This window comes from Aythya marila, assembly GCF_965140915.1.
Source record: "Aythya marila genome assembly, chromosome: 1".
NCBI classification, from domain to species: Eukaryota; Metazoa; Chordata; class Aves; order Anseriformes; family Anatidae; genus Aythya; species Aythya marila.
The window spans coordinates 137,853,443-137,869,940 of NC_139042.1; the positions used below are offsets into that span (position 1 = coordinate 137,853,443).

The 16,498-nt window shown below is 37.7% G+C and overlaps 1 protein-coding gene across 1 annotated transcript in view; it reads left to right on the forward strand.

Moving 5' to 3' along the window:
- CCDC91 (coiled-coil domain containing 91) overlaps positions 1-16,498 on the forward strand; it is a 164,766-nt gene that overhangs the window by 22,789 nt on the left and 125,479 nt on the right. The window contains exons 3-5 of the mRNA XM_082751909.1: positions 8,322-8,364; positions 9,012-9,090; positions 14,710-14,876. Coding sequence (XP_082608035.1) covers positions 8,335-8,364; positions 9,012-9,090; positions 14,710-14,876 — 276 coding nt within the window. The 5' untranslated portion in view covers positions 8,322-8,334. The remainder of the gene's footprint in view (positions 1-8,321; positions 8,365-9,011; positions 9,091-14,709; positions 14,877-16,498) is intronic.

A 16,498-nucleotide genomic window follows, 5' to 3' on the forward strand; every position in this document is an offset into this window, starting at 1 on the left:
CCTTCACCAGCTTCATCACCCTTCTCTGGACTCGCTCAAGCACCTCGATGTCCTTCTTGTAGTGAGGGGCCCAAAACTGAACACAGTACTTGAGGTGCGGCCTCACCAGAGCCGAATACAGGGAGACAATCACTTCCCTAGCCCTGCTGGCCACACTGCTTCTTATACAAGCCAGGATGCTGTTGGCCTTCTTGGCCACCTGAGCACACTGCTGGCTCATATTCAGCCGACTATCAAACAATACACCCAGATCCTTCTCTGCCAGGCAGCTTTCCAACCATTCCCCTCCCAGTCTGTAGCTCTGCTTGGGGTTATTGCGCCCCAGATGCAGGACCCAGCACTTGGCCTTGCTGAACTTCATACAGTGGACCTCAGCCCATCGGTCCAGTCTATCCAGATCCTCCTGCAGAGCCTTCCTACCCTCGAGCAGATCGATACACGCACCTAACTTAGTGTCGTCTGCAAACTTACTGAGGGTGCACTCAGTGCCCTCATCCAGATCATTGATAAAGATACTAAAGAGGACTGGCCCCAGTACCGAGCCCTGGGGGATGCCACTAGTGACCAGCGTCCAACTGGATTTGACTCCATTCACCACGACAATTTGGGCCTAGCTATCCAGCCAGTTTCTAACCCAACGAAGCGTGTGCCAGTCCAAGCCACGAGTGGCCAGTTTCTTGAGGAAAATGCTGTGAGAAACGGTGTCAAAAGTCTTGCTGAAGTCAAGTAGACCACATCCACAGCCTTTCCCTCATCCACCAAGCGCGTCACTTTGTCATAGAAGGAGATCAGGTTTCACATTTGGGTGTCACGTTTGCTAGCTGCCAGTCCACTGGGACCTCTCCCGATCGCCAGGACTGCTGATAAACGATGGAAAGCGGCATGGCCAGCTCCTCTGCCAGTTCTCTCAGTACCCTCGGGTGGATCTCATCCGGCCCCATCAACTTGTACACATCCAAGTGCCGTAGCAGGTCGCCAAACAGTTCTTCGTGGATAGTGAGGGCCACATTCTGCTCCCCATCCCCTTCCACCAGCTCAGGGTACTGGGTATCCAGAGAACAACTGCCCTTGCCGCTAAAGACTGAGGCAAAGAAGGCATTAAGCACCTCCGCCTTTTCCTCATCTTTTGTAACAAGGTTTCCCCCCGCATCCAGTAAAGGATGGAGATTTTCCTTAGTCCTCCGTTTTGTGTTGATGTATTTGCAAAAAGATTTGTTGTTGTCTTTAACGGCAGTAGCCAGTCTGAGCTCCAGATGAGCTTTGGCCTTTCTAATTTTGCCCCTGCACAGCCTCGCAACATCCTTGTAGTCCTCTTCAGTGGCCCGCCCTTTTTTCCAAAGATTATAAACCCTCTCTTTTCTCCTAAGCTCAAGCTGCAACTCTGTTGAGCCAGGCCGGTCTTCTTCCATGCTGGCTCGTCTTTGGGCACATGGGGATGTGCAAATGGGCTCCTGTGCCATTAAGATTTCCTTCCTGAAGACTGCCCAGCCTTCCTGGACTCCTCTGCCCTTCAGAACCGCCTCCCAAGGGACTCTACCAACCAGTGTCCTGAGCAGCTCAAAGTCAGCCCTCCAGAAGTCCAATATAGCAGTTTTACTGGTCCCCTTCTTGGCCTCGCCAAGAATAGAGAACTCCACCATTTCGTGGTCACTCTGCCCAAGACAGCTTCCGACCACTGCATCTCCCACCAGTCCTTCTCTGTTTGAGAAGAGAAGGTCTAGCAGGGCACTTGCCCTGGTAGGCTCACTAACCAGCTGCATCAGGAAGCTATCTTTCACGCTCTCCAGAAATGTCCTAGATTGCTTTCTCTGGGCTGTGTTGTGTTTCCAGGATATGTCAGGGAAGTTGAAGTCCCCTGCGAGAACAAGCGCTGATGATTTTGCAACTTCTGTCAGCTGCCTGTAGAACTCCTTATCCATCTCCTCGTCCTGTTTTGGCGGTCTATAGCAGACCCCGACCAGGATGCTAGCCTTGTTGGCCTTCCTGCCGACCCTAACCCACAGGGACTCAACCTTGTCATTCCCTGCCTTGAGTTCCACAACATCAAAAGACTCTCTAATATAGAGAGCCACACCACCACCCCTTCTCTGCTGCCTGCCCCTTCTGTAGAGCCTATAGCCAGTCATTGCATCACTCCAGTCATGAAAGTGGTCCCACCACGTCTCCGTGATGGCAACCAAGTCGTAGCCTGCCTGCTGCAGGATGGCTTCCAGCTCCTCCTGTTTGTTACCCATGCTGCGTGCATTAGTGTCCAACATCAAGTCCAACTCCTGTTCCAGTGTGCGACCACCCTCTTGGTGAAGAACCTCTTCCTGATGTCCAGCCTAAACTTCCCCTGCCTCAGCTTAACACCACTCCCACAGGTCCTATCACTAGTGTTTACAGAGAATAGGTCTCCTGCCTCTCCGCTCCCCCTCGCAAGGAAGTTGTAGACCATGATGAGGTCCCCACTCAGCCTCCTCCAGGCTGAACAGGCCCAGTGACCTCAGCTGCTCCTCATATGTCTTCCCCTCTAGGCCCTTCACCACCTTCATCGCCCTCCTCTGGACACTTTCCACCAGTTTAATGCCCTTTTTGTACTGTGTTGTCCAGAACTGCACACAGTACTTGAGGTGAGGCCGGACCAGCACAGAGTAGAACAGGAACTTAGGGGGACTTAGATACCTCATTAAATACTTGTAGCTTGTTCAAAGTAATGAGTACTCAACTTGAAATAGCATATTTCTTAATAGTAGAAGAATTTTGAGTATCTCTGAAACAATTACCAATTTATTATTATATAACTAATTTATTAGTTATGCTTTAGGCATAAACATTGAATTTCTCATGGAAGTCTTGTGTAATTTTTTTTTTAATTCCAACATCTTTTTTACTTAAAGATCACATTTATTGCAACTACTAATACAGTCAAAGTTTTCAAATTGAATAATGGTCATAAATATTACTCCAGTCTTAGGTCCTCCAAATGGTGTTGTTGATGTTTGCCTCTGGTTAAGTGTATACTTTGCTTCTTAGAAACAGATGATAAATACTGAAATTTTAATGCAGAATGTAGGAGCTGTAATATGCTTTCCTGTTTAAAACAAAACAAAACAAACCTGAATTATTTTTCTGTAATGTTGTTGTGAACTCTTCATTGAATAAATAACAAACAACTAAGCGAATGTTAATCACATGGATCATGCTATCTTTGTAGGACTTTTTTCCATTCAATTTTACTGAATATCCAGCTATTTTTAAAATCTGCATAAGCTTTTCATTACAAACAACATACTGCTATAAGGCAAATTACAGAATTGGAAATTACAAAAATAAAGCACTAAAAGGATTGAACTCTTCAGTGATTTAAAGAATTGAGCATTATTGCATCTTGTAGTTCCATTCTTTTTGAAGAAAAAAGTGAAAAATCACCTATATTTCAGTACATTGTTAAACCTGTGATTAGGAGGGATTGATACCTGACAGTGATGCCAGAGGAATTTGGCCTTAAAACGAGGAATGAGCAAACCCCTCAGAATAACGACCCACCTCGCCAATTCTGCTAGTAGCACTTGTTTAGTTTGTTTTGACAGTGGTCTTTGGTAATGTTTATGTTGTTCTTCATACTGAATTCCTGTCCACAGTAAATGAAATACATTGCTCTGATTATGATCTGAGTGTTATTAAACAAATTGCTTTGAGTGTTGAGATCTCAAGCAGGAGTGAAGGAAGAAATTAAAATTTTCTTAAAACAAACAAACAACTTTCCAGATAGTCTAAAGTTACTTTAATTTCCAATTTCAAATCATATTTTGGTCTTTGTGGAGATGTGCGTCCTTTGGGGATATGTATATTCTGTAATCAGAAATTTCTAACAAATGACTTAGTAGCTACTCTAGGTTGTTAAGATGCCCTAATGCTTATTGTGGAGTACTAATGGGTATAGGTCAGGAGAAGAGCGGAAAAAGAGGTTGTTCTCATTTTGAAATTGCCCATGGGCTTCTTGAGTTTTTGCAGAAGAGCTGTGAGGAGAAGTTAACGTGAGCTGGTTTGAAGTTTTTCAATAACTTAGTTTATCATCTGTTCCGCTCTTTGTCACAGCATCTGTGATGCTTTCTATATGTATGCTTTATAAATGTATATATGTAGTATATTATGCTTTCTAAATGACTGGTTTTTTTTTTGCTTCTCATACATATTTTGGATAGGCTTTTTGGAGCCTGCAGTTTCGGCCAAAGTTTTGTTCTTCAAATAATGCAGTCTGTGTTATGTCCGGTGAAGAAAAGACTGTCCTAGATTGAGCACATTGAATGAGTCATTTAGTAAGCAAAAACAGGCGAGTAAAACTGATATGTTGTCATAGGTAGGGGTTAACTACTAGCTGTATTTGCCAGAAGTAAAAATGCTGCAGCCCCACCCTGAGCCAGCTCCACACATACTGTTCTGACAAAACAAAAAGCAGTATGCTCTGTAAGTTGTTTCTTTAAAATGTACAAAACTCTGCAAGTAAGATAGACACTCAAAATTACTGACTACGTAAATGTGTCCAGTTGAAAGTACCTGGCAAAATTACCGGTATCTTTGTTACTGAAGCACACATATTTGATTTATCAGGTAATAGATCAGGACTTGATTAATTTGAATTCCTACTGATCAAAGGTAAACTTTTAAGTGAATGAAGAATCATTCTTTGTTTAATGTTTGGTGTCTCTACCACTTCTGGATATGAAGAAAACTGAGATTTCTGGTGGGATTACAACAGTCCTTCTCCTAACAGCTGGAGAGGGGAAGATGGTCTTTTTTTCCGTTATTCTTTGTGAAAGACCACTCATCTTCCTGTGTATAAAAACATGACTTTGGTCTGTGTGTTGGGTAAGTGCATTTCACAAAGTTCTTGTGACATATGTTAAGCTGATGGTCAAGCTTGGGTGGCTGCATTTTGTATAGGAAAGCTTGCAAGCATCTCAGATACACATACCTGTATTTGAATACATTAATCATGCTTTGTTATCTGTCGGTCATAGAGAATGAAGCCCTGAACAACCTGATCAATGTTGGCTCTACTTTGAGCAGGAGCTTGGATGAGATAACTTGCTGAGGTCCCTTCTGGTCTAATTTTGTATATTTGAATATTGTATCGTTTGGTGATTACAAACCTGGTCATAAAATCTAATCTTTACTGAAAATGAAGTGGCTTACATTTTCGTAATCCATGGGAAGTTTTTTCTTTTCACAGGAGTGTGATTCTGGGGAGCTTCTCAAGCTTTGTAGGACATGACTGGAGAACTGTAATGTTTTGGAAATGGCCTGGGCTGTGTTACCTACTTTGCTTTTTCCAGCCGTAATTTCTATGAATCTGTAATTTTGAGGTTGATTACTTGTTGCCAAATTTCACAGTTACTTAATTCCAGTATCAGGCATACTTAAAGAGACCACATTTAGTCATGGTAAGAGTATGTGGGCTGTTTTTTTTTTATAAAAAAAAAAATCCTTCTTTAGATTGTCAGTGCTTAATGTATTCTTTCCTATTTTGATGCTGCATATAATGCTCTTAGACTGTGAGAAAGGAAATGTTTGATAGCCCATCTTAAAATAGCCTGATTTTAAAAATGCTTCTACTAAAGCTGTTGCAGTTCATTGTCAAGCCTTAGGCTAGTTATGCAGCTTATTAATACCAGCATTGTGTTTCCATCACAAGAATAGGGAGTAGAGTTGAGAAATGGTATATTTGCGGATACTTTGAGCATTGTTATCAGCTAAGCTTGCAATGAATTATTCAAATATTTTTAGAGCTAAATGAACATGTACTTTCAAGGTTGAAAGACTCCTAAAAGTTGGCTTGATTAATTTTTTTCAGTGTGGTTCTTAAAGTATTGGAATGATCCTGTTTCCTGCTTCTTGCAGAAAGCACCCTTTTATGCAAGAAGTAACATATTTTTGGAAAGACAGTATCTCCCAGTGATAGCTCTGGAAAAATCAGAGAACCAGAATAGCCTGAGTGGGAAGGGACCCAAAAGGATCATTGAGTCCAACTCTGGCTCCACACAGAACCACCCAAATATCAGACCATATGTCTTATCATATGGAGAATTGTCCAAATGCTTCTCAAACTCTTGATGGGTTTGATGCCACTTCTATGGGGAGCCTGTTCCAGTGCCTGACCATCCTCTTGGTTAAGAACCTTTTTTTAATATCCAACCTGAACCTCCTTGATGTAGATTCATGCCATTCCCTCAGGTCTTGTCACTGGTCACTAGAGAGAAGAGATCTGTGCCTGCCCTTCTGTTTCCCCTTGTGAGCTGTGGGCTAGCATGAAGTCTCCCCTCAGTCTCCTCTTCTCCAGGCTGAACAAAGTGACTGCCCTCTAGACCCTTCACCATTTTTGTAGCCCTCCTTTGGGCACCCTCTAATAGTTGTATGTCTGTATATTGTGGTTCCCAAGACTGCACATGGTACTCAAGGTGAGGCCACACCAGTGCAGAGCAGGGTGGGACAATCGCTTCCCTCGATGGGTTAGCAATGCTGTGCTTAATGCACCCTAGGATGTAGTTGTCCCTTTTATCTGACAGGGCACACTCACTCATATTCAACTTTCCATTGACCAAAACCCCCAGGTCCCTTTGTGCTGAGCCGCTCTACAGTCTCTCATCCCACAGTCTGTACATACATGTATATCCAGGGTTGCCCCATCCCAGGTGCAGCATCCGGCAGTGGCTCTTGTTAAACTCCATATCGTTGGTGATTGCCTAGCTACCCAACAACGTTCTTCCTCAAAAACAAACAAAGACCCTTGCCGTTGTTAAAAAGCCAAGTATTTCTTATAACCAGAAATGAATATTGTACCATATTCTATTTTAATTTAACCAGATCTATCTAATCACATTTTAAGTGTTGATTTAATAAATTCACCAATAAGAACTTGAAAATAATTTTGTTAAAATTTGAAAGATGTGTGTTTGAATTAGTGTTTTTATAGTAATGTTTCTCAACGGATATAAACTGTAAGTGTCCACTTTTGACACTAATTTGTAGATGTCCTTCAAATCTTTTGAATTCTTCTATTTGAGCATGTTTTTACAGTGTTAAGTTTCTCCAGATCATAATCTATTTTAACTGAAATAAATTGTATATGTTTTGACACTTTACAAAAATTTTATTTGGATTGTCCTTCATTCATATATTACGATTTTTTATTAAGAGCTTATACTTATTATAAACTTCCATGAAGAGCTATGTATATCTTGAGTTACTTTCATTAGCTGAATTACTCTGCATTTTTGCAAAAGGAATGGCAATTTAACTATAAATATATCAAAATGCCACAGAATTCAGGGCTAAAACTCAAAAAAACAAAAAGAAAACAACAACAACAAAAAAACACTTTTATTTGTTAACATGAGCACAGAACTACAAAGTACAATGTAGATTTTGATTCCATTAAATTGGATCACATTCATTACTACTGAAGAAAATTCATCATTAGGAATCTGATGGTCAGAAATCCTGCTTGTATTTGGTTTCAGTACCATTTATTGAGGTTCTGGGTTCTTGACCACAAAGCTTGTGAGCAATAGACAACTTTTAAAATAACTCTTTCTATTTTTCTGTCTTAAAATGATAGAAAAATTTGCTACATTCTTATCTTGAAAAGATCTTCAACAATATTGATAGACAGTGCTTATCTTTTCCCTTGAAGATTCTCAAATTCCATCTCAAAAATTGAAAGTTTTGTTACTTAGCTTGATCAATAAAAACATGCTTCTTAAGTTCTAGCCCTTGAAAGCCCTTCCATGCTTGAAGTTCTAGCCCTTCGTATTCTGAGAGAAAATATTCTGCTTTAGGTTTTCTTTTGTTGAACTTGTGAATTTGAAAGATTTCAGGCAACTTGTTATAACTACTTATCTCCATGACAGAATTAATGAAAGATGGAATCTTCTTTCTAAATGAGAAGGTGGTGATGTTAGGAAGAGTACATAGATGAGCTAGGAAGCAGTTGTATCTAAGAAAGTCTTTACTCATCTGTCATTTAATTGAGGTATGATATGTGAGTCATTTCTTTAGATTTCTAGTTAAAAAATCAACATAGTATAAAATCAACATGTTTCTCTTATGAAACTGATCAATGCAATATACCCAATTTCCTGCAGTACAGAATGCTGTATTACTTCATGCTGATGGTTTTTAGGATTTGACTGCTATAGCTTATTCTACCTGACTTTAACACTGTAACTTTTGTTTTTACAATATCTTTATTGTTATTTTATAAGTAGACAGCATATATCTGTTTAGTGGTTTTGTTTTTGCTTTTAAATCTATTTTTTTTTTTTTAAACTATATTCTAGTACCATTTGAAAGATGGATGATGATGATTTTGGAGGATTTGAGGTATGTTATTTTGATGACTTAATTTTGATATTAAACTACTTACACAAACAATTTTGGCAGTATTCTTTTAAAGAAATGTGTTACACCTGTGCTTCTGTTAATTATAACTTCATGAAAATGTCAAATTGAATTAAATAGTAGCATACTTTCAGTAATATTTTATTCTTGTGTAGAACAGAAATAGGGGATGATAAATACATTAAAAAACGTAAATCGTAGATGTTATATTCTCTATATAAATCTGTTTAAACTAGATTTCAGTTCTTAAATGTAACTTATATTTGTTCAGTAATAAACATGTTTTTCTATGCACATCAAATATATGGTCTATTGTGCTTCTACATTTGTTTAATTTCTCTGATATTCAATTTTCTAGTTTACAGTTTTTCTCCCTTTCTAACTGAGGCCTTTATTATATGTGCTTTATAGATGGTTTATATTTGACTCAATTCTCTGTAGTGTTCTGACAAGTAGTAAGATGCATGCTCAGAGTAGTTAAATAAATAGTTTAGAAACTTAAGTTCTTGTTCTGCTTTACACTAGGAAAATATGCCTGGAAACTTTGGTAGATAAATATGTTTAATTTTTTTTAATAAGAGTATATAGCATTTTGTAAGAAAATAATAACACTTCTTCCCTGTTTGTAGGCAGCAGAGAGCTATGAGTGTGGAAATGGTGAAAAGCAGACTACGTCTCCTGCTATTTCTTGGGCAGCATTTCCTACAGGTATTGATTTAAAAGAAAAAACCTAACAACACTAACAAAATTCTTAGTAAGGTATTACTGTCCTGTATTCATTGTAAGCATTAGTACCCAGAAGGGGATATAAACATGATAAAATTGTGGACAGCAGTGAAAGCCAGGCATAAGAATGTTCCAGAGTAATTATTTTGGGAAGCTGTACTTCTCAAAATTTCACTTTAAGAAATACATGTAAAAAAGATAAGTACAGTTTCTCCAGTTCAAAGGCTTAAGACAATTAGGGAAGAAGAAACAGAACTGCTCAAAGGATGTTCTGAATTTTGAGCATGAAAAGTCTATTGGAAGGTTTTTTAATGTAAAGAGACATAAAATATTATAAACTAACCTACTTTCCCTTTGTAAAACCTAGCTTGGTTTCTCTGAAAGAAAAACCTTGTTTGTACCAATATGGAGGTGAATTATTAGATGATGTTCTAATTAAAAGTTGTTTAGTCTTAATCTGCAATGCAGACTGTATTCTGAAGTGTCTGATATGGTTGAAATTTTTATTCCTTGTTTGTTAACACTAATATGTGAACCAAACCTTCTTTAAAACTTGAAGTTTTACTGTGTGAAGTTCTGAGGGAAGGGAATATAAATATGTATGAAACTTCTTTTTTTTTTTTTTTTTTTTTTTTTCTGTAGATCACACAGAAGTCTAAAGGCATTCCAAATTTAGGAAAACGCTATTCCTCTACTTGGAAAACATAGGGAATCTTTCCTTTGCAAAGAAACAATATAATACTTTGTCTAATCTAGTAGATCAAAGTTAAAATATTTTTTTCTGTTCCAACTTGAGACTTCTATGATTTTGTGAAATGTATTCATTTTAAATCTCAAAATTTTCACTAGTGAGATGTCTTCAGGGTGGAAGAAAAGGTAGGAAGTTAACTTGCATTAATATTAGTTTCCACTAACAATTTACACAAAATTTTAAATAAATAAAAACTCCTATAGAGTAAGTCAGATATGTATATTTAAACTATTATCAGTTATAAACTAGATTCATAATGATAGAATTTAATACTGCTTTGCACTTGGTATATACTCATTAGTGGTATGATGGGTTGCTGTAGGTAAATGGGAGTAAAAGATTGCTTGAATCATGCTAACATACTTCTGAGCTTACTCATCATAGAGGCTGGACATATAAGCACTCCTTGGGAAAACAGTGAGAGTACTGGTGTAGCAGGAAAAGGTAAATAAAGACCTTCAGGAAAAAAATAAAATAAAAAAATACTCCATCATAAATATCATAATTGTATGTTATATAATCATATACATCAATGCTATGCAATATATAAATATGTTGTATCTTATGTATGATGTAATATTAGAACAATATATCATAAATTCATAGATAATATAATTATGTAATATATAAACTATATATACTGTACTATAATAATTATAATTATAATTATAATTATAATTATAATTGTTATTCTATTATGATTGTTATTCTATTATAATTCACTTATGTAGCATTGTAAATGTATATGGCTGAGTCCCTGGAACAGCAGTGAAATAGTAAATATTTTAATGTTGAAACACTCTCATACTTTTGCCTCTCTTCCACAGTTGGTGTGCTTCCTTCAGTTTACCAGAGTATATAATTTACTTCTCGTAGCTACATGGGATGATTAGATGAAGCAGTTCCTGACTTGTTTCTTAGTTTACCTAGCCATAGATACCAGAGATAAGCCAGTCTCTTTTTTTATATTTCAAATCATGTTTAGTCATATGAGAAGAATGAAGTTGTAAGACATTTACAATGGAACGCTCACTCACTTAATTCCAGTTACTAAATGTAAATGGAACTTAAGTGCCTATAGTTCTTAGCTAGTTCCTAAAAAAAACCTCTCTGGGCATCTTCTGTAGACTATTCTGCAGTTTTCCAATCTGTGTAACTTTACAGGATCAACTGCGGGTGGTTGTAGCTTTTTGTGAAAACCGTTGAGTAAATGGAAGACTTAAACCTTATCATAAGCGCACTTGACTATTTTGTGTTAGAGATATTCATCCTAGAATAAACATTATTGTGCTACCAGAAACACCTTAAAATTGTGTGGCTTTTTATTACCATTTTAAATTTTGGTTTATGTATTTCTCTTTACCAAATCATTCGTGCTAAAACTTCATAGTGAAACAATGGAATAGGGTTTTCCCAGCACACAGTGGGTGCCAAGACAGTTTTAAATCATTTATCTGGAAGTGGTATTGATTTAAAAATAAGCCATTCCAAGTTGGTCAGAAAATTATTGCTTCAGATTGGGTAATTTATCTTTATTCAATATTTGTAATTTGAATAAATATTCATACACAGAAACAGTTCATTCTGTTGCCATTTGTTTCAGTTGTACATCAGTGATGACGATGTTTCTTTTGTAACAACAGCAATTAAGAATTGCTTAAGGTTAACTTCATAACAGAGGGAATCATAGAAAGGACTCTGTCACTTGCATTCTGTTTACTGTCAATGACTGTTGGTTAAGAAATGGTTATGCAGCCAGTGCTGGCCATCATAGTTTTGGTTTCTATGACTATGGGACCATTTCTGAGGATTGATGACATCTTGGAAGAGACAGAATCACCCAAGTAATGCAAAGTGCATCTCAACATACTTCCAACTCTTTTTTGTTTGCTTAAAAAAAAACAACAAACACACACACACAAAAGAAAAAACAACAACAACAAAAAAACACCTTTTAAACTAGGAAATAGGAAGGGAGAGACTAACTAAGTGAGAAAATGGTGGAGTTCGTAAGCAAAGTTTCTGGCTTGGCGGGAATAGAAACTGTAATCAACAAAACAAGGCTGAAAGAGTATCACCGCAAGTGTAAACACAAATAATAACATGCCTGTGGAACAGCATTATGGGAGAAGATCTCATGTTTCTAGGGAACAAACACAACTGGTCACCTCTCTGAAGTGACCTGTACATCAAAACACGCTGCATGGGAAACAAACGGGGAATTAGAAGTCTGTGCATTGGAATCATAGAAACATGATGAGGATATGTCACATTACTGAAATGCTGCAGTGGGTACACATATGCCTTTTAAGAAGCAAAGGCCAGGACAAGGAGTTGCCCTTGATGTAAGAGAGCAGCTGGAAGGCACAGAGCTCTGTTTTGAGGAAGGTGATCAGTCAAGTACTGTCAGGGTCAGGATTAGTGGACAGGCCTACATAGCTGATATGGCTGCATCTGCCTGCTGTAGATGAGGCCTTCTTCAGCTATCTGGAAGAAGCCTCACATTTGCAGGCCCTGGTTCTCATGGGGAATGTTAAGCACCCCAGGATCTGCCGGAAGGACAACACAGCAGGGCACAAGCAATCCAGGAGACCTTCAGTGTAAGAAAAGTATAATGTTAGGTTTGATATGAGAGTACTTTTTTAAAATTATACTTTAACAGGATCTCTGACAATATTATCTCATACAAGCTATATCACTATCAGCATTCCTTTGCCATTTGTTTTAGAATTAGGTTTTTGACAAGACCTATGCATACTTTTTCATATTTTTTAAAATATGTTGGGAATGATTTCTCATTTTTTGTATGTTGTGTAGTCATTTGAATACTGAAAGACTTTCTTCTAATGTTCAACTAAATAGCTACAAAATTTGGTGGCTGTTATAAGGTTTACGTAAGAATTTAGGAAATTAATATTTCCCAATGTCCTTTGAGTTCAGATATTGGAATACTATATCTACTTATTTTCTAGAATAGATTCTCTTTGGAAGAATAAGATTTGGAGAGCTTCTTGCAACAAACTGTAAGATAGCATCTTGAAAGATTTTAAGATTTTTTTCTTTGTATTTTGATTTACTGCTGTAAACTGGTATATGTAGAGAAGCAGACTTAAACTTCATTACTGGGATGAAAATAAATTTTTCTTGTGCAGGCAAGAATTACAGGCTTTTACTGATCTCTGCTTCTAATAATAAAGTGCATGACTTTGTCAGTTCTTATATACAAACGTATTGTAGAATATTGTTAATGTGAAGTCAAAGGTTAATAAATTATCAGTTCAGCTCTGGCAGCCGTTTACATCTTATATAAGCCTTCTTGAGTATATGACTTTCGACATATGTTTGGACAATTGAATATGTGCTCCTTTCCTTTATAATACTGTAGCTTTATCAATGAACAGTATATATTTTCTTTGGAAATTCATCAGGACTATAGAACTACTGCATAGCTTACTTGAAGCTAAAGGATGTGTATAGAATCAGGGCACAATACAGGATAAATTTTTTGTTAATATCAGAGTGGCTGTCTATCATAGCAGGTGGTATAGCAATTGATGATGACAGGATCTGTAAAGTGGCTTTGAGTTCATATCCATACTAATGAGCTTCAGGACTTTTACTGCAGACTAATTGCAGCCTGGTCCTGTGGACTTGAAGGTCCATTAGCTACTGGAATGCAGTCTAGCAATTTTATCAGAGGGAAGTCTTTGTTTTGGGGGTTCTCAAACTGTTCCATTATGATAGCAGTGGTATGGTGAGCAGGAAAGATGGAAAGGTCATCTCCAAAAGCACATTTTGAGCTGAGCTAAAATACTAATACAATTCCATCAAGTGTATGTGCAAGTAGAATGAATTAAGAGAGCTGCAATTAGGATCCTGATATTTTTCTGTCTGGTGGTCTGTTTTCTTTCTTCTTTTTGGTAGATAAAGGCGTGTTCCTCTATCTTGACCTGAATCCCACAGCTGGGGAGGTAAAGGAGATGGGATACGGCATATCTGGTTTCAAGGCATAGATTGTCATTTTGAATGCCATTAGTTGAATGTATATGCTTGTTTGTTTTGTGTGTGTGTACTTCATTAAACAGTGATATTGAGGGGCCTTTTTCAGCAATAGTGGGATCTGCAGTTCACCTCATGTATTAATGATAACATGAGTGGCTTCTTCTAAAGCAACTGCATATATGTTTTGTTTGCACAGAAGTAATTATCTATAGCAGAAAGGTCTCTTGTCAGAAATTTCAGGTTTGCATTATAAACATGTTGTCATTACATGATTTCAAAGAAAATGTCAGACTTAAAATGTATTATGCTTTATAAAATATTTAACAGACATGGCTTCTCAGGCTGAAATAAATATTTAGTGTGAAGAACTGGACAAACACAGTGTTGTCATTTCATCTCTGTATAGCCTGATGAGTCACTAGCTCTATTAGAAGTTTTGTTAAGTAACATTTTAGCCTTTTTTAGATTCTTAATGTAAACATTTTTTCCTCTTCTATAAAGGCATACCTGTAGCTGGCTATATAAAAGATTGTGGGATTTTGTTATTACATTCAAAATTTGTGCAAAGCTTTCTCTTCCCCTTTTTCTTAGTTTGTATCTGAGTCTGTCATAAAAATGCTCCAGTTTCTGTAGTGATGGGTTGATAATGGCCCTCTGTACAGTTTCTTTAATGGCATAACTGGAAATTTCTATGAAAGAACTTACATTCCAGTATTAATTATATTTAAACTTTATTTTACTTGTTGTTACTGTGATGTGTTTTGCTAGGATTAAATTTCAGAAACAGAGTTAATTTTTGAATGCATCTTCATGTTTGTTTTTTGTTTTGTTTTTATTTCTTGCATTAGTATCTGAAGTCCATATATCTCAGAATATTTCTCCTGATGTTCTTCTGGAGCACTCTATGCCTTCATCCTGCCTGGTTCCTCCTGACTCATTCACTTTATCAAATGATAACGTGGCAATGGCTATTCAAACAGCCAATGTTATAAACCCAGCTGTACTTAAAGAACAGGTAAAGCAGCAATTTTTGTTTCAATACGGAAACTTTATGTATTAAATATCTTGGCATTGTATCTTTTCTGTGCAAATTTAGATTAATTATGTTTTAAGAACAAAAGCTGTCCTTTAGATGATTTCTGTGAGTTAAACTCTGAAGTAAAATAATTTTTGATTCTTTAGGAGTGTGGAGTGTAAGCAAATGGTGTTTAAATCCTCTGACTGGGAGACACTGTACTAGTTTGGTGTGGACTGCAAGAGAGAAGTGTGTTTAAGAGCTATTACAATGTTAAAGACATGCTGATGTTGCCAGGGATGAATGTAGGAAACAGTAGAAGAAAGGTTATTGTATTGCTGCTAAACCTGTAAAGATTACAGCTATAAAGATATGTCATAATTTTATGTTTTTTATGTTTTTTAAGTGGTTTTAGTGTTAGAGAATTAACACTTTTTTTTTTTCCTTAATTGGAATTATTTTTATTATTTTATATTCAGAGAATCAGAATACTGGGACGTTTTCTATTAGATCAGGTTGTCCAAAGCCCCACCCATCCGGGCCTTGAACCCTTTCAGGAGTGGGGCATTGACAGCTTCTCTGGACAACCTGTTCCAGTGCCTCACTACGTTCATAACAAAGAATTTCTTCTGAATATCTAATCTAAATCTACCCTCTTTTAGTATAAAACAATTACCCTTTGTTCTATTGCTACACTCACTGATAAAGAGCATCTCCTCATCTTTCTTCTAGGCCCTCTTTAGGTACTGGAAGGCTGCTATAAGGCCTCTTGGGAGCCTTCTCTTCTCCAAGTTGAGCAACTCCTGCTCTCTTAGACTGTCTTCATTAGCAGAGGTGCTCCAAACCTCTAATAATCTTTGTGGCCCTCCTCTGGACTTGCTTTAATATGTCCATGTTGTTCTTATCTTGGGGGACCCAGAGCTGAATGCAGTACTCCAAGAGGGGTCTAACAAGAACAGAGTAGAGAAGGACAATCACCTCCCTTGACCTGCTGGGCACGGTTCTTCTTTTCATGCAGCATAGGATGTGGTTGGTTTTCTGGGCTGCAAGCGCACATTGATGGCTGAGGTTCTGTTTTTTGTTCACTGTTACCCCTCTCTTCAGGGCTGCTCTCAATTTATTCTCCATCCAGTCTGTATTTTGGGACTGCCCTGACCCAGGTGCAGGACCTTGCACTTGGCCTTCTTTAACTTCATGAGGTTTGCACCTCTCAAGCATGCCAAGGTTGCCATGGATGGCATCCCTTCCCTACAGTGTGTTAACTGCACTGCTCAGCCTGGTGTCATGTGCAAAATTTCTGAGGGTGCACTTAATGCCACTGTCCATGTCACTGATAAAGACATTAAATAATCACAGTTACAATACAGACCACTGAGGATCACTTCTCATCACTGGTCTCCACCTGGATGTTGAGCTATTGACGTAACTCTTTGAATGTGACCAACCAGCCAATTTCTTATTCACTGAGTTGTCCGTCTGTCAAATCCATGTCCCTCTGATTTAGAAGCAAGAATGTTGTGCAGGACTGTATCAGATGCTTTGCACAGGTCCAGGTAGACGATGTCAGTTGCTCTTCCCTTTTTGACCTGTGCTTCTACCCATTGTAGAAGGCCACCAGATTT